A 24,665-nucleotide genomic window follows, 5' to 3' on the forward strand; every position below is an offset into this window, starting at 1 on the left:
ATTGAATTTTGGGACATTTTTGTGTCCCCAAATTGAATTTTGGGATCCCCAGGATGAATTTTTGGGGAATTTCAGTGTCCCCAAACTGAATTTTGGGGAATTTTGGTGTCCCCAAATTGAATTTCGGTGTCCCCAGGTTGAATTTCGGTGTCCCCAAATTGAATTTTGGGGCATTTCAGTGTCCCCAAATTGAATTTTGGGACATTTTGGCGCTCCCAGGTTGGATTTTGGGCCATTTCGGGCGCCCCCCGGTTGGATTTTGGGGCGTTTTGGGCGTTTTTGGCTATTTCTGCTCCTTGGTGGGGGCGTAGTAGAGCTCCAGGGGTTTGCTGAGCTTCCAGAACTTCTCGTTCACCAACTCCAGCGTCAGCGACCCGTTCAGGGGCTGGGGACAGAAACCGGGGTCAGGACCCCCCAAAATAACCCAAAATTACCCCAAAAACCACCCCAAAAATAACCCCTAAAATAACCCCAAAAGTACCCAAAAATTACCCCCAAAAAATCCCCCAAAAACACCCAAAAACCCCCTTTAAAAACCCCCTAAAACACTAAAAAATTACCCCCAAAAATAACCCAAAATTACCCAAAATACCCAAAAATCACCCAAAAATCATCCCAAAAATCACCCCTAAAAACACTAAAAAATTACCCCCAAAAAATCCCCCAAAATAACCCAAAAACACCCAAAAATCACCCCTAAAAACCCCCAGGACCCGTTCAGGGGCTGGGGGATAAAAATGGGGTTACAGGCACGAAAACCCCCAAAAATAACCCAAAATAACCCAAAAATCACCCCTGAAATAACCCCAAAAACACTAAAAAATTACCCCCAAAAAGTCACCCAAAATAACCCAAAAACACCCAAAAATCACCCCAAAAATAACCCCAAAAGTACCAAAAAATTACCCCCAAAATAACCCAAAAATCACCCCCAAAAAAACCCCAGGACCCGTTCAGGGGCTGGGGATAAAAATTGGGGTTACAGGCACGAAAACCCCAAAAATACCCAAAAATCACCCCTAAAAACACTAAAAAATTACCCCCAAAAAGTCACCCAAAATAACCCCAAAAACACCCAAAAATCACCCCTAAAATAACCCCAAAAGTACCCAACAATTACCCCCAAAATAACCCAAAAACACCCAAAAATCACCCCTAAAAACCCCAAAAACACTAAAAAATTACCCCCAAAAAGTCACCCAAAATAACCCAAAAATCACCCCAAAAAACCCCCAAAACCCGTTCAGGGGCTGGGGATAAAAATGGGGGTCAGGACCCCAAAATAGCCCCAAAATAACCCAAAATTACCCCAAAAACCACCCCAAAAATAACCCCAAAAATAACCCCAAAAGTCCCCCAAAAATAACCCAAAAATAACCCAAAAATCACCCCAAAAAACCCCCAGGACCCGTTCAGGGGCTGGGGACAGAAATTGGGGTTACAGGCATGAAAACCCCCAAAAATCCCCCAAAAACACCCAAAAATCACCCCCAAAAATACCCAAAACCCGTTCAGGGGCTGCGGATAAAAACCGGGGTCAGGAACCCAAAACAACCCCAAAATAACCCCAAAATCACCCAAAAACCAACCCTAAAATAACCCCAAAAACACTAAAAAATTACACCCAAAAAGTCCCCAAAATAGCCCAAAAACACCAAAAAATTACCCCCCAAAATAACCCCAAATACCCAATAACCACCCCAAAAATAACCCCAAAACCACCAAAAAATTACCCCCAAAAAATTCCCCAAAATCACCCCCAAAAAACTCAAAAATTACCCAAAAAAAGAACCAAAATAAACTCAAAACCACCCAAAACAATCAAAAACTTACCCCCAAAAATCCCCCCAAATCCCCAAAAATAACCCCAAAAATACAAAAAATTACCTCCAAAAATCCCCCAAAATAGCCCAAAAACACCAAAAAATTACCCCCAAAATTACCCCAATACCCAATAACCAGCCCAAAAATAACCCCAAAAACACCCAAAAATCCCCCAAAATCCCCCCCAAAAATTCCCGCAAAATTCACAAAATGTTACCCAAAAAATAACAAAAATAAAAAAAACCCAAAATCACCCCAAATCCCCCCAGGACCTGTTCAGGGGCTGGGGGGATAAAAATCGGGGTTACAGGCACGAAAACCCCCAAAAATAACCCAAAATTACCCCAAAAATCACCCCAAAAACACTAAAAAATTACCCCCAAAAAGTCCCCCAAAATTACCCAAAAATCACCCCTAAAAACCCCCAAAACCCGTTCAGGGGCTGGGGGATAAAAACTGGGGTTACAGGCACGAAAACCCCCAAAAATAACCCAAAAACACCCAAAAATCACCCCAAAAATAACCCCAAAAGTACCCAAAAATTACCCCCAAAAAATTCCCCAAAATAACCCAAAAATACCCAAAACCACCCCAGAAATACCAAAAAATTAGCTCCTAAAAAATCCCCCAAAATAACGCAAAAATCACCCTAAAAACCCCCAGGAGCCGTTCAGGGCTGCGGACAGAAATGGGGTTACAGGCACCAAAACCCCCAAAAATAACACAAAAACACCCAAAAATCACCCCAAATATCACCCCTAAAAACCCCCAGGACCCATTCAGGGGCTGGGGATAAAAATGGGGGTCAGGACCCCAAAATAGCCCCAAAATAACCCAAAAACACCCAAAAATCACCCCAAAAATAACCCCTAAAATAACCCCAAAAGTACCCAAAAATTACCCCCAAAAATAACTCAAATAACCCCAAAAACACCCAAAAATCACCCCAAAAATCACTCAAAAATCATCTCAAAAATTACCCCAGAAATACCAAAAAATTACACCCCAAAAAATCCCCCAAAATAACCCAAAAACACCCCAAAATCACCCCTAAAAACCCCCAAAAACACTAAAAAGTTACCCCCAAAAAGTTCCCCAAAAACACCCAAAAATCACCCCTAAAATAACCCCAAAAGTACCCAAAAATTACCCCCAAAATTACCCAAAAATCACCCCTAAAAACCCCCAAAACCCGTTCAGGGGCTGGGGGATAAAAACTGGGGTTACAGGCACGAAAAACCCCAAAAATAACCCAAAAACACCCAAAAATCACCCCAAAAATAACCCCTAAAATAACCCCAAAAATACCCAAAAATTACCCCAAAAAATTCCCCAAAATAACCCAAAAATACCCCAAAACCACCCAGAAATACCAAAAAATTACCCCCAAAAATCCCCCAAAATAACCGAAAAACACCCAAAAATCACCCCTAAAATAACCCCAAAAGTACCCAAAAATTACCCCCAAAAAGTCCCCCAAAAACACCCCAAAACCACCCCAGAAATACCAAAAAATTCGCTCCTAAAAAGTCCCCCAAAATATCCCCAAAATCACCCAAAACCCACCCCTAAAATAACCCCAAAACCACTAAAAAATTACACCCAAAAATTACCCCCAAAATAACCCAAAAATCACCCCTAAAATACCCCAAAAGTACCCAAAAATTCCCCCAAAAACACCCAAAAATCACCCCTAAAAACCCCCAAAACCCGTTCAGGGGCTGGGGGATAAAAACTGGGGTTACAGGCATGAAAAACCCTAAAAATAACCCAAAAACCCCAAAAATAACCCCAAAATCCCCCCAAAATCCCCGCAAAATTCGCAAAAAGTTACCCAAAAAATAAAAAAAATAAAAAAAAAAAACCCAAAACCACCCCAAATTCCCCCAGGACCCGTTCAGGGGCTGGGGACAAAAACCGGGGTTACAGGCACGAAAAACCCCAAAAATAACCCAAAAACACCCAAAAATCACCCCTAAAAACACTAAAAAATTACCCCCAAAAAAATCCCCCAAAAATAACACAAAAACACCCAAAAATCACCCAATAATAACCCCTAAAACAACCCCAAAAGTACCCAAAAATCACCCCAAAAAATTCCCATAAAACCCAAAAACACCCAAAAATCACCCCTAAAAACACTAAAAAATTACCCCCAAAAAGTCCCCCAAAATAACCCCAAAAACACCCAAAAATCACCCCTTAAAATCTCCCGGACCCGTTCAGGGGCTGGGGGATAAAAACTGGGGTTACAGGCATGAAAACCCCCAAAAATATCCCAAAAATACTCAAAAATCACCCCAAAAATAACCCCTAAAATAACCCCAAAAGTACCCAAAAATTACCCCCAAAAATTCCCCAAAAACACCCAAAAATCACCCCTAAAAACCCCCAGGACCCGTTCAGGGGCTGGGGAGAGAAATCGGGGTCAGGACCCCAAAATAGCCCCAAAATAACCCAAAATTACCCCAAAAACCACCCCTAAAAACACTAAAAAATTACCCCCAAAAAATCCCCAAAAATCACCCCAAAAAACCCCAAAACCCGTTCAGGAGTTACAGGCATGAAAACCCCCCAAAATCACCCAAAAATACCCAAAAATCACCCCAAAAATAACCCCAAAAGTACCCAAAAATTACCCCCAAAAATTCCCCAAAATAACCCCAAAAGTACAAAAAAATTACCCCCAAAAATCACCCCCAAAATATCCAAAAAATACCAAAAAATCCCCCCTAAAAACGCCGGAAGTTCCGGTGCCGCCATTACCGGAAGTGCTGTCAGCCATGTTGCCCAGGCCCCTCCCTCCCACTTCCGGCTTCACTTCCTGTTTCCCCCAGAAGTTCCGGTGCTGCCATTACCGGCAGTGATGGCGGCCATGTTGGCCAGGCCCCTCCCACTTCTGGCTGCACTTCCTGTTTCCCCCGGAAGTTCCAGAGACACCATCACAGGAAGTGGTGGCGGCCATGTTGGCCAAGCCCCTCCCACCCACTTCCGGCTACACTTCCTGTTTCCCCCGGAAGTTCCAGTGCCGCCATTACAGGAAGTGGTGTCGGCCATGTTGGCCAGGCCCCTCCCACCCACTTCCGGGTTTTATGGCAGCTTCCAGTGCCACCATCACAGGAAGTGATGGCAGCCATGTCGCCCAGGCCCCATTCACGCCCATTTCCGGCTTCACTTCCTGTTTCCCCCGGAAGTTCCGGTGCCGCCATTACAGCACTGCTGTCAGCCATGTTTGCCAGGCCCCGCCCCCCCCCGTTTCTGGTTCCGGAAGTTACCGTGAAGGCGGCGCCGGCGGCGGGCGTGGTGTAGATGGTGTACTGCTTCTCGCTGACGTCACCCAGCGAGGGGGCGGGGTCAGTGCCGGGGGGCGGGGCCTCCTCCAGGGCGATGCGCAGCGCCAGGTACTTGGACAGGTGATCCACCGTGGCGTTGGACGTCGTCTTCACAAACCTGGGCAGGGAAATTTGGGCTGAATTCGGGGGAAAACGGGAATTCGGGGGTGGGAGGGAGATTTGGAAAAAATCTGGGGAAAAATTGGGGAAAAAAAGTCAAAAAAATGGGGAAAAAATGGGACAAAACAGGAAAACCAGGAGTGGGACGCAGAAGCCACTGAGGTGGTTTTGATAAATCTAGGAAGAGGAAAATTCTGGGGTGAATTCATGGGAAATTGGGAATTCTGGGGTGGGAGGGAGGTTTGGAAAGAATCTGGGGAAAAAATTGGGGAAAAAAGGCAAAAAAAACGGGGAAAATGGGAGTAGGAGAGGGGAAGCACCTTGGGGCTTTGAACCAACCTGGGAAGGGGAAAAATCATGGAAAAATTGGGGTGAATCCATGGGAAAATGGGAATTTTGGGATGGGAAAATCTGAGAAAAAATCTGGGGAGAAAAAAGGCAAAAAAACGGGGAAAATTTCCCAGGGGAAATTGGGAATTCTGGAAGAGGAAGCAGAGGATGAAGGTGATGATGATGATGAAAGTGAGGCTGAAGGCCACACAACGTGTCAGGGAACAGCTGCCCTCCTCCACCAGCAGGGGGCGTGGCCAGTGGAGGAACAGGAAGTGGAACACAAACAGGAAGTGTCACAGAAACAGGAAGTGGAACACAAACAGGAACAGGAAGTGGCACAGAAACAGGACCAGGAAGTGGCACATGAATAGGAAGTGGCACACAAACAGGAACAGGAAATGATGATGATGATGATGAAGGCCGCTCACCGTGTCTGGCAGTACTCGCCCTTCTCCACCAGCAGGGGTGTGGCCAGGAGGGGAACAGGAAGTGGAACACAAACAGGAAGTGGCACACAAACAGGAAGTGGCACAGAAACAGGAACAGGAAGTGGCACAGAAACAGGACCAGGAAGTGGCACACGAATAGGAAGTGGCACACAAACAGGAACAGGAAATGATGATGATGATGAAGATGAAGGCCGCTCACCGTGTCTGGCAGTGCTCGCCTTTCTCCACCAGCAGGGGCGTGGACAGGAGGGGAACAGGAAGTGGCACACAAACAGGAAGTAGTACACAAACAGGACCAGGAAATGGAACACAAACAGGAAGTGGATTATGATGATGATGATGATGATGATGATGAAGGCCGCTCACCGTGTCTGGCAGTACTCGCCCTTCTCCACCAGCAGGGGGCGTGGCCAGGAGGGGAACAGGAAGTGGTACAGAAACAGGAAGTGGCACAGGAACACAAACAGGAAGTGGCACACAAACAGGAAGTGGCACACAAACAGGAAGTGGCACACAAACAGGAAGTGATGATGATGATGAAGATGAAGGCCGCTCACCGTGTCTGGCAGTACTCGCCCTTCTCCACCAGCAAGGGGCGTGGCCAGGAGCGGAACAGGAAGTGGAACAGAAACAGGAAGGGGTACAGAAACAGGAAGTGGCACACAAACAGGAACAGGAAATGATGATGTAGATGACGAAGGCCGCTCACCGTGTCTGGCAGTGCTCACCTTTCTCCACCAGCAGGGGGTGTGGCCAGGAGAGGAACAGGAAGTGGCACACAAACAGGAAATGGCACACAAACAGGAACAGGAAGTAGAACGGGAACAGGAAGTGGATGATGATGATGACGATGATGAAGATGAAGGCCGCTCACCTTGTCTGGCAGTGCTCGCCCTTCTCCACCAGCAACGGGCGTGGCCAGGAGAGGAACAGGAAGTGGCACACAAACAGGAACAGGAAGTGGCACAGGTACACAAACAGGAAGTGGCACAGAAACAGGAAGTGGCACACAAACAGGAAGTGGCACAGGAACAGGAAGTGGCACAGAAACAGGAACAGGAAATTATGATGATGAAGATGAAGGCCGCTCACCGTGTCTGGCAGTGCTCGCCCTTCTCCACCAGCAGGGGGTGTGGCCAGGAGGGGAACAGGAAGTGGCACAGGAACAGGAGGTGGCACAGAAACAGGAACTGGAAATGATGATGATGATGAAGATGATGAAGGCCGCTCACTGTGTCTAGCAGTACTCGCCCTTCTCCCCCAGCAAGGGGCGTGGCCAGGAAAGGAACAGGAAGTGGCACAGGAACACAAACAGGAAGTGGCACACAAACAGGAAGTGGCACAGAAACAGGAAGAGATACAGAAACAAGAACAGGAAATGAAGATGATGAAGATGAAGGCCGCTCACCGTGTCTGGCAGTACTCGCCCTTCTCCACCAGCAGGGGGCGTGGCCAGGAGGGGAACAGGAAGTGGCACACAAACAGGAAGTGGCACAGGAACAGGACCAGGAAGTGGCACACAAACAGGAAGTGGATTATGAAGATGATGATGATGATGAAGATGAAGGCCGCTCACCGTGTCTGGCAGTACTCGCCCTTCTCCACCAGCAGGGGGCGTGGCCAGGAGAGGAACAGGAAGTGGCACACAAACAGGAAGGGGCACAGAAACAGGAACAGGAAGTGGCACACAAACAGGAAGTGGCACAGAAACAGGAACAGGAAATGATGATGAAGATGATGAAGGCCGCTCACCGTGTCTGGCAGTGCTCGCCCTTCTCCACCAGCAGGGGGCGTGGCCAGGAGGGGAACAGGAAGTGGCACACAAACAGGAAGGGGCACAGGAACACAAACAGGAAGTGGCACAGAAACAGGAACAGGAAATGATGATGATGATGATGATGAAGGCCGCTCACCGTGTCTGGCAGTACTCGCCCTTCTCCACCAGCAGGGGGTGTGGCCAGGAGGGGAACAGGAAGTGGCACACAAACAGGAAGTGGCACAGGAACACAAACAGGAAGTGGCACAGAAACAGGAACAGGAAATGATGATGAAGATGATGAAGGCCGCTCACCGTGTCTGGCAGTACTCGCCCTTCTCCACCAGCAGGGGGCGTGGCCAGGAGGGGAACAGGAAGTGGAACACAAACACAAACAGGAAGTGGCACACAAACAGGAAGTGGATGATGAAGATGATGATGATGAAGGCCGCTCACCGTGTCTGGCAGTACTCGCCCTTCTCCACCAGCAGGGGGTGTGGCCAGGAGGGGAACAGGAAGTGGCACACAAACAGGAAGTGGCACACAAACAGGAACAGGAAGTGGCACACAAACAGGAAGTGGCACAGGACCAGGAAGTGGCACACAAACAGGAAGTGGATGATGAAGACGATGAAGATGAAGGCCGCTCACCGTGTCTGGCAGTACTCGCCCTTCTTCCCCAGCAGGGGGCGTGGCCAGGAGGGGAACAGGCAGTGGCACACAAACAGGAAGTGGCACAAAACCAGAAGTGGCACACAAACAGGAAGTGGATGATGAAGATGATGAAGATGATGAAGGCCGCTCACCGTGTCTGGCAGTGCTCGCCCTTCTCCACCAGCAGGGGGCGTGGCCAGAAAGGGGAACAGGAAGTGGCACACAAACAGGAAGGGGCACAGAAACAGGAACAGGAAGTGGCACACAAACAGGAAGTGGAACACAAACAGGAAGTGGATTATGATGATGATGATGATGATGAAGGCCGCTCACCGTGTCTGGCAGTACTCGCCCTTCTCCACCAGCAGGGGGTGTGGCCTGAACACCAGCTCGATCTCGCTGCTCCCCGCCTCCGCCTCCGCCTCGGGGCTGCCCCGCCCCCCGGGCCCGGCCCCGCCCCCGGCCCCGCCCCCCGGCCCCGCCCCCTCGGGGGCCGCCTCGGCCTCGGGGTCGGGCCCGGAGTCGTCGGAGGCGCGGGAACGCTTCCGGCTGGGCCCGGGCGGCTCCGGGGGCGTGCCCAGCGCCTCGAGCCCCTCCTCGCCCCCCGAGAACCCCGCCGGGTCCGACTCGGCCGCCATCTTGCGCACCCGCTGCGCTCTGTGAGAAACGGGGAGAAAAACCGGGATTTAGGGAAAAAATGAGAGAATTTAACAGAACTGATCCCATCCCCCTCCCCCAGAACCCCGCCGGGTCCGACTCGGCCACCATCTTGCGCACCCGCTGCGCTCTGGGAAATAAAGAGAAATGAGAGGGTTTTAGGGGGAAAAAACCATGATTTTAGAGGAAAAAATAGGGTCTTTAGAGGAAAAAAATGGGGGAAAATGGGATTTTGGAGAAAAGTAATGGGGGATAATGAGGAAAAATAATTGGGGATAATGAGGGAAATAATGGGGAAATAATGGGGAAAATAATGGGATTTTGAAGAAAAAGAATGGGGGAAAATAATGGGGAAAATATCAGAGAAAATAATGGGAAAATAATGGGGAAATAATGGGGAAAATAATGAGGAAAATAGTGGGGAAAATAATGGGATTTTAGAGAAAAAGAATGGGGGAAAATATCAGAGAAAATAATGGGGAAATAATGGGGAAAATAATGGGATTTTAGAGAAAAAGAATGGGGAAAAATATCAGAGAAAATAATGGGGAAATAATGGGGGATAATGAGGAAATAATGGAAAAAATAATGGGGAAAATAATGGGATTTTAGAGAAAAAGAATAGGGGAAAATAGAGGGAAAAATATCAGAGAAAATAATGGGGAAAATATCAGAGAAAATAATGGGGAAAATAATGGGGAAAATAATGGGATTTTAGAGAAAAAAATGGGGGAAAATAATGGGGAAATAATGGGGAAATAATGGGGGAAATAATGGGGAAATAATGGGAAAATAATGGGAAAATAATGGGGAAAGTGGGGAAAATAATGGGGAAAATAATGGGAAAATAATGGGAATAATGGGAATAATGGGGAAAATAATGGAATTTTAGAGAAAAATAATGGGGGAAATAATGGCGGATAATGAGGAAAATAATGGAGAAAATAATGGGGAAAATAATGGGATTTTAGAGAAAAAGAATAGGGAAAATATAATGGGAAATAATGGGGAAAATATTGGGACTTTAGAGAAAAAAATGGGGAAAATAATGGGATTTTGGAGAAAAATAATGGGGAAAATAAGGGGGGATAATGAGAAAAAATAATGGGGAAAATAATGGGGAAAATAATGGGATTTTAGAGAAAAAAATGGGGGAAAATAATGGGGAAATAATGGGGAAAATAATGGGATTTTAGAGAAAAAGAATAAGGGAAAATAATGGGGAAAATAATCGGGGATAATGAGGAAAATAATGGAGAAAATATCAGAGAAAATAATGGGGAAAATAATGGGGGATAATGAGGAAAATAATGGGGAAATAATGGGGAAAATAATGGGATTTTAGAGAAAAAGAATGGGGGAAAATAATGGGGAAAATATCAGAGAAAATAATGGGGAAAATAATGGGGAAATAATGGGGGATAATGAGGGAAATAATGGGGAAAATAATGGGATTTTAGAGAAAAAGAATGGGGAAAAATAATGGGGAAAATATCAGAGAAAATAATGGGGAAATAATGGGTTTTTGAGAGAAAAGAATGGGGAAAATAATGGGAAAATATCAGAGAAAATAATGGGGAAATAATGGGGAAATAATGGGGAAATAATGGGTTTTTAGAGAAAAATAATGGGGAAAATAATGCGGGATAATGAAGAAAATAAAGGGGAAAATAATGGGGAAAATAATGGGGAAAATATCAGAGAAAATAATGGGGAAAATAATGGGGGAAATAATGGGGAAAATATCAGAGAAAATAATGGGGAAAATAATGGGGAAAATAATGGGATTTTAGAGAAAAAGAATGGGGGAAAATAATGGGGAAAATATCAGAGAAAATAATGGGGAAATAATGGGATAAAAACTGGGGAAAATAATGGGATTTTAGAGGAAAATACTGGGCGAAATAATGGGGAAATAATGAGTTTTTAGAGAATAATAATGATGACAATGATGAGGAAAATAATGAGGAAAAAAATGGGATTTTAGGGCAAAAATCCCAGAACTGATCCCATCCCCCTCCCCCAGAACCCCGCCGGGTCCGACTCGGCCGCCATCTTGCGCACGCGCTGCGCTCTGGGAAATAAAGAGAAATGAGAGGGGTTTAGGGGAAAAAAAATAGGATTTTAGAGGAAAAAAATGGTATTTTGGAGAAAAATAATGGGGAAAATAATGGGGGAGAAATAATGAGGAAAAATAATGGGGAAAATAATGGATTTTAGGGAAAAAGAATGAGGGAAAATAATGGGGAAATAATGGGGAAAATAATGGGGAAATAATGGGATTTTAGAGAAAAATAATGGGGGATAATGAGGAAAAATAATGGGGAAAATAATGGGATTTTGGAGAAAAATAATGGGGAAAATAATGGGGAAAATATCAGAGAAAATAATGGGGGATAACGAGGAAAAATAATGGGATTTTAGAGAAAAAGAATGGGGGAAAATAATGGGGAAATAATGGCGAAAATAATGGGGAAATAATAGGTTTTTAGAGAAAAATAATGGGGAAAATAATGGGGGATAATGAGGAAAATAATGGGGAAAATAATGGGGGATAATGAGGGAAATAATGGGAAAAATAATGGGGAAATAATGGGGAAAATAATGGGGAAATAATGGGGAAAATAATGGGATTTTAGAGAAAAAGAATGGGGGAAAATAATGGGGAAAATATCAGAGAAAATAATGGGGGATAACGAGGAAAAATAATGGGATTTTAGAGAAAAAGAATGGGGGGAAATAATGGGGAAATAATGGGGAAATAATGGCGAAAATAATGGGGAAATAATAGGTTTTTAGAGAAAAATAATGGGGAAAATAATGGGGGATAATGAGGAAAATAATGGGGAAAATAATGGGGGAAATAATGGGAAAATAATGGGAAAATAATGGGGAAAATAATGGGAATAATGGGAGAAATGATGGGAAAATAATGGGGAAAATAATGAGATTATGGAGAAAAACAATGGGGAAAAATAATGGGGAAAATATCAGAGAAAATAATGGGGAAAATAATAGGGAAAATAATGGGATTTTAGAGGAAAATACTAGGGAAAAGAATGGGGAATAAAGGAAAAAATAATGGGGAAAATACAGGGAAAAGAATGGGAAAATAACAGGAAAAATAATGGGGAAAATATAATAGGAAATATTGGAGAAATAATGGGATTTTAGAGAAAAAATAAAGGGATTATAAAGAAAAATCATAGGAAAAAGAATAGGGAATAAAGGAAAAAATATTGGGGAAAATAACAGGGAAAGAATGGGAAAATAACAGGGAAAATGGGGAAAATTATGGGGAAAATAATGGGATTTTAGAGAAAAATAATGGGAAAATATAATTGGAAATATTGGGCAAATAATGTGATTTTAGAGAAAATAACGGGAAAAATATAATGGGAAATAATGGGAAAATAATGGGATTTTAGAGAAAATGAATGGGGAAAATAACAGGGAAAAGAATGGGAAAATAACAGGAAAATGGTGAAAATTATGGGGAAAAAGTGGGATTTTACAGAAAAATGATGGGGAAAATATAATGTAAAATATTGGGAAAAAAATAATAGGGAAAATATAATGTGAAATATTGGGGAAAGTATAATGTGAAATATTGGGGAAATAATGGGATTTTAGAGAAAAAATAATGGGATTATAGAGAAAAATCATAGGGAAAAGAATAGGGAATAAAGGAAAAAATATTGGGGAAAATATCGGAGAAAATGGGGGAAATAATGGGATTTTAGGGAAAAATAATGGGGGAAAAAAGGGATTTTAGAAAAAGAATGGGAAAATAATGGGGAATGGGGAAAATAATGGGAATGAGGAAAAAATGGGATTTTAGAGAAAATAATGGGGAAAAATGGAAATAATGGGGAAAATAAGGATTTTGAGAAAAAATGCAGAAATAATTGGGATTTTGGAGAAAATAATGGGGAAAGAACGAGGAAATCATGAAAAATAATGGGAAATTTTGCCCTATTTCACCCAAACCCAAAACGCCCCAAAACCGGAAAATTTTGGGATTTTGGGAATTTTCCCAGACCTGTGCATGGCCTGAACTGACAGGAATTCAGGAATTCCAGAGATTTGGGTGAATTGGAGCATTTCGAGCATTTTTGCCCTGTTTTCACCCAAACCCACAAAACCACCCCGAAATCCCAGAAAATTTTGGGAATTTTCGGGATTTTTGCCAGACCTGTGCATGGCCTGAACCTGAAGCAGGAATTTCAGGAATATTGTATTTGGCATTTTGAGCATTTGAGTGCCATTCCTGAGCCATTTGGTGCCCTTTTGTCCATTTTTGCCCCGTTTTCACCCCAAACCCCACAAAACCGCCCCAAAATCCCGGAAAATTTTGGGAATTTCGGGAATTCTGCCCAGACCTGTGCATGGCCTGAACCTGAGCAGGAATTTCAGGAATATTTGTAGATTTGGGGCCATTCCTGAGCCATTTCTGAGCCATTTGGTGCCGTTTTTGTCCCATTTTTGCCCCGTTTTCACCCCAAACCCCACAAAACCGCCCCAAAATCCCGGAAAATTTTGGGAATTTCGGGAATTCTGCCCAGACCTGTGTATGGCCTAAACCTAAACAGAATTTCAAGAATATTTGAGATTTGGGGCCATTCCCGAGCCATTTGGTGCCATTTTGAGCATTTGGTGCCGTTTTCCATTTTTGCCCCGTTTTCACCCCAAACCCCAAAAAACCGCCCCAAAATCCCAGAAAATTTTGGGAATTTCGGGAATTCTGGCCAGACCTGTGCATGGCCTGAACCTGAACGGAATTTCAGAATATTTGTAGATTTGGGGCAATTTCTGAGCATTTGCTGCCATTTTTTGTCCCTTTTTGCCCCGTTTTCACCCCAAACCCACAAAAACTGCCCCAAATTCCCAGAAAATTTTGGGAATTTCGGGAATTCTGGCCAGACCTGTGCATGGCCTGAACCTGACAGGAATTTCAGGAATATTTGTAATTCGGGGCCATTCCCGACCGTTTGCTGCATTTCTGGCCATTTTTGTCCATTTTTGCCCCGTTTTCACCCCAAACCCCACAAAACCGCCCCAAAACCCAGGAAAATTTTGGGAATTTCGGGAATTCTGCCCAGACCTGTGCATGGCCTGAACTGAGCAGGAATTTCAGGAAATTCCAAGGATTGGGGCCATTTTGAGCCATTTGTGCCATTTTGGTGCCGTTTTGTCCCATTTTTGCCCCGTTTTCGCCCCAAACCCCACAAAACCACCCCCAAATCCCGGAAAATTTTGGGAATTTCGGGAATTCTGGCCAGACCTGTGCATGGCCTGAACCTGAACAGGAATTTCAGGAAATTCCAAGGATTTGGGGCCATTCTTGAGCCATTTGGTGCCGTTTTTGTCCAATTTTTGCCCCGTTTTCGCCCCAAACCCCACAAAACCGCCCCAAAATCCCAGAAAATTTTGGGAATTTTGGGAATTCTGCCCAGACCTGTGCATGGCCTAAACCTAAACAGAAATTTCAGGAATATTTGTAGATTTGGTGCCATTTCTGAGCCGTTTTTGCCCCGTTTTTGCCCCAAACCCCACAAAACCACCCCAAAACCCCGGAAAATTTTGGGAATTTCAGGAATTCTGGCCGGACCTGTGCATGGCCTGCATCTTGAGGCCCTCCTCGATGCTGGAGCTGAGGGCCTGCTGGTTGTGCAGGCGGCTGAGCTTGGCCAGCACCCGGTCCTGGTGCGCCTCGTACTCGTCACGGCTCGGGTAAATCTTGGAGATGAGCGCGTCGAAATTGGGGTCGGGGCGCAGGGAACGCTTGGAAACCAGCTTCTTCCTGCACGTGGGGCACTCCTTGTTCCTGGGGAAAAACGGGGAAAAAGTTGGGAAAACGGGGAAAAAAAACGGGGAAAAAATCCGAGGAGAAATGGGGAAAATATGGCGGAAAAACGGCAAAAAACGGCAAAAAAATGTGGGGAAAATGGGAGAAATATGGGAGAAAATCAGGGGGAAAATGAAAACCCGGCTTCTTCCTGCACATGGGGCACTCCTTGTTCCTGGGGAAAAACGGGGGGAAAAATGAGAAAAACGGGGAAAAAATCCGAGGAGAAATGGGGAAAATATGGAGGAAAAATGGTGAAAAACCTGCGAAAAATGGGGAAAATATGGGGAAAAATAAGGGGGAAAATGGGAAACCAGCTTCTTCCTGCAGGTGGGGCACTCCTTGTTCCTGGGGAAAAATGGGGGGAAAAATGTGAAAAATGGGGAAAAAAACAGGGAAAAAATCCGAGGAGAAATGGGGAAAATATGGAGGAAAAATGGCGAAAAACCAGTGAAAAATGGGGGAAATATGAGGAAAAATAAGGGGAAAAATGGGAAACCAGCTTCTTCCTGCAGGTGGGACAATCCATGTTCCTGGGGTAAAATGGGGAAAAATGTTGGGAAAACGGGGAAAAAAAATGGGGAAAAAATCCGAGGAGAAATGGGGAAAATATGGCAAAAAACCAGTGAAAAAACAGGGAAAAACCAGTGAAAAATCGGGGAAATATGAGGAAAAATAAGGGGAAAAATGGGAAACCAGCTTCTTCCTGCACGTGGGGCACTCCTTGTTCCTGGGGAAAAAGTTGGGAAAACGGGGAAAAAAACAGGGAAAAAATCCGAGGAGAAATGGGGAAAATATGGCGGAAAAACGGCGAACGAACGGGGAAAAATCGGGGAAATATGAGGAAAAATAAGGGGAAAAATGGGAAACCAGTTTTTTCCTACACGTGGAGCACTCCTTGTTCCTGGGGAAAAATGGGGAAAAAGTTGGGAAAACGGGGGAAAAAACGGGGAAAAAAATCCGAGGAGAAATGGGGAAAATATGGCGGAAAAACGGCGAAAAAACAGTGAAAAATGGGTGAAATATGAGGAAAAAACAGGGAGAAAATGAGAACCCGGCTTCTTCCTGCACGTGGGGCACTCCTTGTTCCTGGGGAAAAACGGGGGGAAAAAGGTGAAAAATGGGGAAAAAAACAGGGAAAAAATCCGAGGAGAAATGGGGAAAATATGGCGGAAAAACGGCAAAAAAATGTGGGGAAAATGGGAGAAATATGGGAGAAAATCAGGGGGAAAATGAGATCCCGGCTTCTTCCTGCACGTGGGGCACTCCTTGTTCCTGGGGAAAAAATGAGAAAAATGGGAAAAAAAACAGGGAAAAAATCTGAGGAGAAATGAGGAAAATATGGCGGAAAACCGGGAGGAAATTGGGGAAAAATTTGAGAAAAAAATGGAGAAAAAACGAGGAAAAATCAGGAGAAAAAATGGGGGGGAAATGGGAATTGGGAATGACACACGGGTGACAGTGACACACAGGTGACAGTGACACACGGGTGACACAGGGGTGACAGTGACACACAGGTGACTGTGACACACAGGTGACAGAGACACACTGGTGACACAGGTGACAGTGACACAGGTGACACAGGTGACAGTGACACACTGGTGACACACACAGGTGACAATGACACACCGGTGACAGTGACACACAGGTGACAATGACACACGGGTGACACACACAAGTGACAGTGACACAGGTGACAGTGACACACAGGTGACAGTGACACACAGGTGACAGTGACACACGGGTGACAGTGACACACAGGTGACAGTGACACAGGTGACAGTGACACACAGGTGACAGTGACACACAGGTGACACACACAGGTGACAGTGACAGGTGACAGTGACACACACGTTACAATGACACAAAGGTGACAAAGACAGGCAGTGACACACACACAGGTGACAGTGACACAGGTGACACAGACAGGTGACAATGACACAGCACAGGTGACAATGACACAGGTGACAACGACAGACAGGTGAAAACGACACACGGGTGACACAGGGGTGACACAGGTGACAATGACACAGCACAGGTGACACAGGTGACACACACAGGTGACAATGACACACCGGTGACACGGGTGACAGTGACACACAGGTGACAGTGACACACGGGTGACAGTGACACAAAGGTGACAATGACAGGTGACAATGACAGGCAGTGACACACACAGGTGACACAGGTGACAGTGACACAGGTGACACGCACAGGTGACAGTGACAGACAATGACACACACAGGTGGCAGTGACAATGACACACAGGTGACACTCACAGGTGACAATGACAGGTGACAGTGACAGGCAGTGACACACACAGGTGACACACAGGTGACAGTGACATAGGTGACACAGGTGACAATGACACAGGTGACAATGACAGAAACAGGTGACACAGGTGACAATGACACAGGTGACACACAGGTGACACAGGTGACAATGACACAGGTGACACACACGGGTGACACTGACACAGGTGACACACACAGGTGACAGTGACACACACAGGTGACACACAGGTGTCCCACACCCGCTCCTGAGCGCGGTGACAACGCAATCAGAGCAGAAGCTGTGCAGGCACTGGGGTGACACACACAGGTGACAGTGACAATGACAGGCACAGGTGACAGTTACAGGTGACACACACAGGTGACACACACAGGTGACAGTGACAGACAATGACAGGCACAGGTGACAGTGACAGGTGACACAGGTGACAGTGACACAGGTGACAATGACAACGACACACAGGTGACAATGACACAGGTGACAATGACAACGACACACAGGTGACACACACAGGTGACAGTGGCACACACAGGTGACAATGACACAGGTGACAGTGACAGACAATGACAGGCACAGGTGACACAGGTGACAGGTGACACACACAGGTGACAGTGACACAGGTGACAATGACAACGACACACAGGTGACACACACAGGTGACACACACAGGTGACAGTGACACACACACAGGTGACAATGACACACACAGGTGACAATGACACACAGGTGACACGGGTGACAGTGACACACAGGTGACAGTGACACACGGGTGACAGTGACACAGGTGACAATGACACACACAGGTGACACACAGGTGACAGTGACAGACAATGACAGGCACAGGTGACAGTGACAGGTGACACACACAGGTGACAATGACACAGGTGACAGTGACAGACAATGACAGGCACAGGTGACAGTGACAGGTGACACACACAGGTGACAATGACACAGGTGACAATGACACAGGTGACAATGACAACGACACACAGGTGACACTGACCCGCTCCTGAGGGCTGTGACCATGCAGTCGGAGCACAAGCGGTGCCGGCACTGGAGTAACACAGAGGTGACAATGACACAGGTGACAATGACACACAGGTGACAGTGACAGTAACAGTGACAGTGACAGTGACAGTGACACTGAGCCGCTCCTCAGTGCAGTGACGATACAATCAGAGCAGAAGCGGTGCAGGCAGTGGGGTGACACACGGGTGACAGTGACACAGGTGACAATGACACACAAGTGACACAGGTGACAGGGGTTACAGGGGGTGACACATATAGAGGGGACACAGGTGACAATGACACAGGTGACAATGACAATGACAGGTGACACAGGTGACAGACAATAACAAACAATGACAGACACAGGTGACAATACCAGATAGGTGACAGTGACACACAGGTGGCAGTGACACAGGTGACACCTTTTGACAATGACACAGGTGACACACAGGTGACAGAGACAGACAGGTGACAACGACAGACACAGGTGACACACAGGTGACAATGACACACACACAGGTGTCAGTGACAATGACACACAAGTGACAATGACAATGACAGTGTCACATACCCGCTCCTGAGGGCTGTGACGATACAGTCGGAGCAGAAGCGGTGCAGGCACTCCTTGGTGGCCATGGTGACACACACAGGTGACAATGACACAGGTGACACACACAGGTGACACAGGTGACAATGACAATGACAGTGACAGTGTCCCATACCCGCTCCTGAGCGCGGTGACGATACAGTCGGAGCAGAAGCGGTGCAGGCACTCCTTGGTGGTCATGGTGACACACACAGGTGACAATGACACAGGTGACAGTGACACACACACAGGTGACAATGACAGTGACAGTGTCCCATACCCGCTCCTCAATGCTGTCACGATACAGTCGGAGCAGAAGCGGTGCAGGCACTCCTTGGTGGTCATGGTGACACACACAGGTGACAATGACAATGACACACACACAGGTGACAATGACACACACACAGGTGACAGTGACAATGACAGTGACACTGACCCGCTCCTCAATGCAGTGACGATACAGTCGGAGCAGAAGCGGTGCAGGCACTCCTTGGTGGTCATGGTGACACACACAGGTGACAATGACACAGGTGACACACACAGGTGACACATACAGGTGACAGTGACACACCGGTGACACACACAGGTGACAATGACAGGTGACAATGACACACGTTACAATGACACAAAGGTGACAATGACACACAGGTGTGGCGTTGACAGGCAATGACACACACAGGTGACAATGACACACAGGTGACACACAGGTGACACAGGTGACAATGACACAGGTGACACAGACAGGTGACACAGGTGACACAGGTGACACACACAGGTGACACACACGGGTGACACAGGTAACAATGACACAGGTGACAGTGACACACACAGGTGACAATGACACACACAGGTGACACACACAGGTGACAGTGACACTGACCCGCTCCTCAATGCTGTCACGATACAGTCGGAGCAGAAGCGGTGCAGGCACTCCTTGGTGGTCATGGTGTTCTTGAGCATGTCCAGGCAGATGGGGCACATCAGCTCCGAGTGCAGGGACCGAGGGGACACCGCGATCTCCGTGCCGTCCATGATGGCCTCCTGGGGGGACAGGGACATTGGGGACATCATTGGGGACATTGGGGACACCCTGACACACCCACAGTGACACAGGGACACAGTGACACAGTGACACAGTGACACTGCAGCACCATCAGCTCCGAGTGCAGGGACCGGGGGGACACTGCGATCTCCGTGCCATCCATGATGGCCTCCTGGGGACAATGGGGACATCAGTGACACCCTGACACACCCACAGTGACACAGTGACACTGCAGTGCCATCAGCTCCGAGTGCAGGGACCGAGGGGACACCGCGATCTCCGTGCCGTCCATGATGGCCTCCTGGGGGGACAGGGACATTGGGGACATCAGTGACACCCTGACACACCCACAGTGACACAGTGACAGTGACACCCATGGGGACACAGTGACAGTGACACAGTGACAGTGCCATCAGCTCCGAGTGCAGGGACATTGGGGACACCGCGATCTCCGTGCCGTCCATGATGGCCTCCTGGGGGGACAGGGACATTGGGGACATCATTGGGGACATTGGGGACATCAGTGGGGACATCAGTGACACCCTGAGCCAGCCCTGTGACAGTGACACCCACAGTGACACAGTGACACTGCAGTGCCATCAGGCCACCACGTCCATGGTGGCCTCCTGGGGACATTGGGGACATCACTGGGGACATCAGTGACACAGCCCTGAGAGCCCTGAGCCAGCCCTGACAGCCCTGTGACAGTGACACCCATGGGGACACAGTGACACAATGACACTGCAGCGCCGAGTGCAGGGACCGAGGGGACACCGCGATCTCCGTGCCGTCCATGATGGCCTCCTGGGGACATTGGGGACATCATTGGGGACATTGGGGACAGTGACACCCATGGGGACATCACTGACACAGTGACACAGGGACACAGTGACACTGCAGGGCCATCAGCTCCGAGTGCAGGGACCGAGGGGACACCGCGATCTCCGTGCCGTCCATGATGGCCTCCTGGGGACATTGGGGACATTGGGGACATTGGGGACACCCTGACACACCCAGTGACACAGTGACACAGTGACACAGTGACACTGCAGTGCCATCAGGCCACCACGTCCATGGTGGCCTCCTGGGGACATTGGGGACATCATTGGGGACATGGTGGGGACAGGGCCATCTCTGTGCCATCCCCAATGGCTGCCTGAAGGTGACAGTGACACCATTGGGGACACCTTGGGGACACCTTGGGGACATTGGGGACATCCCTGGGGACACCTTGGACACCTTGGGGACATTGGGGACATCATTGGGGACATTGGGGACACTGGGGACACCTTGGGGACACCTTGGGGACATTGGGGACATTGGGGACACCTTGGGGACATTGGGGACACCTTGGGGACACCTTGGGGACATTGGGGACATTGGGGACATTGGGGACATTGGGGACACCTTGGGGACATTTCTGACCCCTCATTTTTGGGTTTTCCCCCCCAATTTTCCGAGTTTCTCCCCCCAGTTTGGGCGTTTTCCCCACATTTCGGTTTTTCCCCCCAGATTCCAAATTTTCGCCCTAAATTTCGGATTTTTCCCCCCAAATTCTGGAATTTTTCACCCCAAATTTCGGTGTTTCCCCCCCAAATTTTGCGAATTGAACCCCCAAATTCCAGAGGTTTAACCCCAATTTTCAGGTTTCACCCCCCCCAAAAAAAATTTGGGTTAGCCCCACAAATTTCAGATTTTTGCACCAAATTTTGGGTGTTTTACACCAAATTTTGGCATTTCCCCCCCAATTCTGACCCCACAGATTTGAGGTTTTTGCCCCAAATTTTGGAGGTTTTTACCCCAAATTTTGGATTTTCGCCCCAAATTTTAGGGGCAAAATTTACCCCAAACTTCAGGGATTTCCCCCCAATTCCAACTCCCCAAATTTCAGGATTTCCCCCAAGTTCCGACCCCCAAATTTTCAGCTTTTCGCCCCATTTCTGACCCTCAAATTTTGGACTTTTGCCCCAAATTTCGCAGCTTTAACCCGAAATTTCAGAGCTCCAAAGTTTTGGGTTTTCTCCCCCAAATTTCGGTGTTTTCCCCCAAATTTTGCACATTTAACCCCCAAATTCGGAGGTTTGACCCCAAATTTCAGGGCTTCCCCCCAGTTCCGACCCCCAAATTTCGGAGTTTTTTCCCTGCAAAATTTGGATTTTCACCCCAAATTTCAGGGCTCTGACTCCCCCAATTCTGACTCCCAAATTTCAGGCTTTTTCCCCCAATTCCGACCCCCAAAATTTTGGTTTTTTCCCCCAAATTCTGTTTTTTCCACCCAAATTTCAGATTTTCGCCCCAATTTCGGAGCTTTAATCCCAAATTTCGGCGTTTCCTCCCCAGTTTTCGGGGCTATTTTTTCCCCCAAAATTCCAGCATTTCCACCCAATTCCGACCCCCAAAATTTCGATTTTTTTGCCTCCCAAATTCCCGATTTTTTCCCCAAATTTCAGCTTTTTCCCCCCCAAATTTCGGGTTTCCCCCCAATTCTGACTCTGTAATTCCCATTTTACCCCAATTCCGATCCTCAAAAATTCCGTTTTTTTCCCCACAACTTTAGGAGATTTAACCCAAATTTCGGGGCTTTCCCCCAATTCCCACCCCAAAAATTTCGGTTTTTTCCCCCAAATTATTTCGGATTTTTTCCCGCCCAAATTCCGGAGGTTTAATCCCAAAATTTTGGCGTTTCCACCCAGTTCCGACACACGAAATTTCGGTTTTCTCCCCAAATTTCGGGGTTCCCCCCAAGTTTTTGGGGCTCTTCTCTTCAATTTTGGGGTTTTCCCCCCCAAATCCCAGGATTTCCATCCAATCCCGACCCCCAAAATTTCGATTTTTTCCCCCCAAATTTCGTTTTTTGCCCCCAAATTCCGGATTCTCCCCAATCCTAACTCCTCATTTCCGATTTTACCCCAACTCCGACCCCCAAAATTCCGGTTTTTTCCCCAAATTTTCACCTTTTTTCCCCAAATTTCGCCGTTTTCCCCCGGTTTTACCTGCGGCGTGCGGTGCAGCTCGTACAGGCTCAGCTCCCAGGTCTTGCTGGCGCTCTGCGCGCTGGCGGGGGCGGCCATGGCCCCGCCCGGGGGGCTCCGGGACCCCCAAAATTCCCCAAAATTCCACAAATTTCCCCAAAATTCCCAAAATTTCCCCCAAAATCCCGCCCGAGCCGCGCGACGCCGCCGCCGCCGCGGCTTCCGGGTGGCGCCGCCTGATGACGTCGCGGGAGAGGCGGCCAATGGGAGGCGCCGCTGGGTTCGGCCAATGCGGACGAGGAGGGGGCGTGGTTCTAACCATATTTGGTGTTGTTTTGGGGGCGTGGTTATGCAGATTAAGACGGCGAGGGTTAAGCCGTGTGCGTGGCTCCGATTGGGGGCGTGGTTATGACAGACGGGGCGTGGTTTTAGCCGTATTTGGGATTGTTTGGGGGCGTGGTTATGCATATTGAGGGGGCGGGGATTCGGCTGTGTGTTCGGGGCTGTTTGGGGGCGTGGTTAAGTCGGACGGGGGCGTGGTTTTGGCCGTATTATGGATTGTTAAGGGCGTGGTTATGCAGATAAGGAGGAGAAAGGGGCGTGGTTTAAACGCTATTCTGGTGCCGGTTTGGGGTGTGGTTATGTAGATTAATGGGCGGGGTTTAAACGCTCTCTGTGTGTTGCTTGGGGGCGTGGTTATGTTAGATGAAGAGGAGAAAGGGGCGTGGTTTAAACGCTATTCTGGTGCCGGTTTTGGGTGTGGTTATGTAGATTAAGAGGCGGGGCTTAAACGCTCTGTGTGTATTGTTTGGGGGCGTGGTTATGTAGATGAAGAGGAGAAAGGGGCGTGGTTTAAACGCTATTATGGTACCAGTTTGGGGTGTGGTTATGTAAAGGGGCGTGGTTTAACAGTTTTCAGTGCCGGTTTGGGGCGTGGTTATGCAGATTAAGAGGGCGTGGTTCTTCCCAGTCCCTCCCAGTTTGTTCCCAGTTCCCTCCCAGTCCCCGACTCCAGGATTTTGCTCTTTCCTTTAATGAAATAAAAAATAAAAATAAAAAATGAGAATTTAAAAGATAAAATATAAATTAAAAATAATTAAAATTTAAAATAGAAAGAAAAGCAAAAGTAAAAAATAACCATAAAATAAAAAAACAGCAATAAAATAAAATAAAAATAAAAATAAAAATAAAAATAAAAATAAAATAAAAATAAAAAAAAAATATTAAAAAAATAAAAATAAAGATAAAAATAAAATAAAAATAAAAATACAATAAAACTAACTAGAGATCAAACTAAAAATAACCATAAAAAAATCGACAATAAAATTAAAATAAAAATAAGAACAAAATTAAAATAAAAATGACGGAAACCTAAATGTAAATAATATAAATAGATATATTTTATTTGGAACATTAAAATTTCTCTCTCTGGGGAAATTCGGGAATTCCTGAGGCCCCAAAATCCCAAAAATTCTCCCCAAAAAATGCTCAGGGAGCAGAAATTCCCAAATTCCCAAAAAATTCCCAAATTCCCAAAAGGATCGGGGGAAAAAAGGGGGAAAAATGGGAAAGTTGGGGGGAAATTCAGAAAAAAATTGGGAATTTTTGGAGAAAAAATGGAATTTTGGGGGCAAAATGGAAAAAGAATGGAATAAATTGGGAATTTTAGGTGGAAATATGAGAATAAATTGGCAATTTTGGGGGAAAATGGGAAAAAATTGGGAATTTTGGGGGAAAAAATCAGGAATTTTGGGTGGGAAAATGAGAATAAATTTGGATTTTCAGGGGAATT

General features: G+C 46.6%; 1 protein-coding gene across 2 annotated transcripts; it reads right to left on the bottom strand.

The window, feature by feature from the left end:
- Window positions 1–6: 6 nt before the first annotated feature.
- RING1 (ring finger protein 1) lies at window positions 7–23,095 on the bottom strand. 2 transcript variants are annotated; one of them, XR_010438519.1, is made up of 7 exons: window positions 22,895–23,095; window positions 19,740–19,900; window positions 14,737–14,952; window positions 8,802–9,125; window positions 5,100–5,274; window positions 203–385; window positions 7–171 (listed from the first exon to the last, which is right to left on the bottom strand). XR_010438519.1 is itself a non-coding variant. In XM_064701220.1 (6 exons), the coding sequence occupies exons 1-6, from the start codon at window positions 22,970–22,972 to the stop codon at window positions 284–286; spliced, it is 1,056 nt and encodes a 351-aa protein (XP_064557290.1). In that variant the 5' UTR covers window positions 22,973–23,095; the 3' UTR covers window positions 7–283. The 2 variants fall into 2 exon arrangements, 1 of the variants encoding a protein (XP_064557290.1); XM_064701220.1 differs by having other exon boundaries at window positions 7–385.
- Window positions 23,096–24,665: the final 1,570 nt, after the last annotated feature.

Source organism: Zonotrichia leucophrys, unplaced genomic scaffold (assembly GCF_028769735.1).
Source record: "Zonotrichia leucophrys gambelii isolate GWCS_2022_RI unplaced genomic scaffold, RI_Zleu_2.0 Scaffold_414_44824, whole genome shotgun sequence".
Lineage (NCBI taxonomy): Eukaryota > Metazoa > Chordata > Aves > Passeriformes > Passerellidae > Zonotrichia > Zonotrichia leucophrys.

Coding starts and splice junctions, on each gene's coding strand:
- RING1 (XM_064701220.1), bottom strand. CDS start 22,972: ATGGCCGCCCCCGCCAGCGCGCAGAGCGCCAGCAAGACCTGGGAGCTG. Junction 14,953..19,739: donor GTGACAGCATTGAGGAGCGG/GTCAGTGTCACT, acceptor GTTTTTCCCCAG/GAACAAGGAGTGCCCCACGT. Junction 5,275..8,801: donor GGCGAGTACTGCCAGACACG/GTGAGCGGCCTT, acceptor TTCCCTGCCCAG/GTTTGTGAAGACGACGTCCA.